The sequence below is a fragment of the Aplysia californica genome, unplaced genomic scaffold, assembly GCF_000002075.1.
Source record: "Aplysia californica isolate F4 #8 unplaced genomic scaffold, AplCal3.0 scaffold00842, whole genome shotgun sequence".
Classification (NCBI taxonomy): domain Eukaryota; kingdom Metazoa; phylum Mollusca; class Gastropoda; order Aplysiida; family Aplysiidae; genus Aplysia; species Aplysia californica.
In genome coordinates, this window is record NW_004798112.1 from 139,033 (window position 1) to 140,141 (window position 1,109).

The 1,109-nt window shown below is 33.4% G+C and overlaps 1 protein-coding gene across 1 annotated transcript in view; it reads right to left on the reverse strand.

Moving 5' to 3' along the window:
• LOC101849653 overlaps positions 1 to 1,109 on the reverse strand; it is a gene marked incomplete in the record, with an annotated part of 73,610 nt that overhangs the window by 7,761 nt on the left and 64,740 nt on the right. Inside the window, 1 exon segment of the mRNA XM_013088951.2 lies at positions 528 to 557. Coding sequence (XP_012944405.1) covers positions 528 to 557 — 30 coding nt within the window.

The following is a 1,109-nucleotide window of genomic DNA, read 5'->3' on the forward strand; positions in this document are numbered from 1 at the left end:
TGTGTGTGTGTGTGTGAGGGGGGGTTATTTGGAGATTTTTGACGCATTTTTGTTTGTTTGAGTTTTTGTTGTTTTTTTAATAGAAGGAGAGAAACAACAACAACAACAACAACAACAACAACAACAACAACAACAGCACCAGCACCAGCACCAGCAACAGTAGCAGCAGCAGCAACAGCAACAGCAACAACAACAACAGCACCAACATCAGGTACTAAAAGTTTATCCTCATGATATAGCATGTATGTCCCTATAAATTATAAACACATTAATTTACACATATACAATGTACTTAATATATTGTATATATCTATTACACTAAATACATTGTTTATAATATCATACACATATATACAAAAACATAATTTGAAGTTTAGCCAAACTAGGCAAATCCTAAACAGCCACAAGAATTGTAATAGTACATGTTTTGGTCTATCAAAAGAGTAACAAGATAGTGAAGGTTACTTTTTTATGAATGTGTGTGTGTTGATTTGAAGAGAAGAAATACTGGAAAAGAGAAGACTTACCGTCTGCAGAAGGTATTGAAGATCTATTCTCTGTAAAAATAAGAAAAGAAACACTTTTTTTTTAAAAATGGTGGCTTTTAAGGATAAGCGGGCTAATCCAGATTTCGGGGTTTTCACAGAAATCATGACTAACACCAAAAGTGGACATTGCCCTACCTATACTATAAAGAGAAGTTTGGTTTCATTGGTGAGTAGTATATTTGTTTAGTTATAGACAAAACTCTTGTTGTTTTTAAAGAAACTGAACAAGGGTCCAAAAACCTTAGCTTCATTTTTCTCAAAACAGCATTTTTCGGGATAGCACCCTTGTGCTTAAAAGCGACCAAATAGCATCTTACACAAACAGGAATCTGATTTTTAACAAAAAAACTATTACTCTTACGTGGGTTGCATACATTAGAATAACAATTCAACTTTTGTCTTATTTGAGAGATTCAAACAAGGACATTATCGTCGATGTAAGAAACGCTTTGCTTGAACAAGAACTACGCACGCCCATGCCCTGAATTTCCCTATACACACAAGTTGCCAATAATGTGTCCACCCTTTTATAATAATATATATATATATAAATGTATGTAT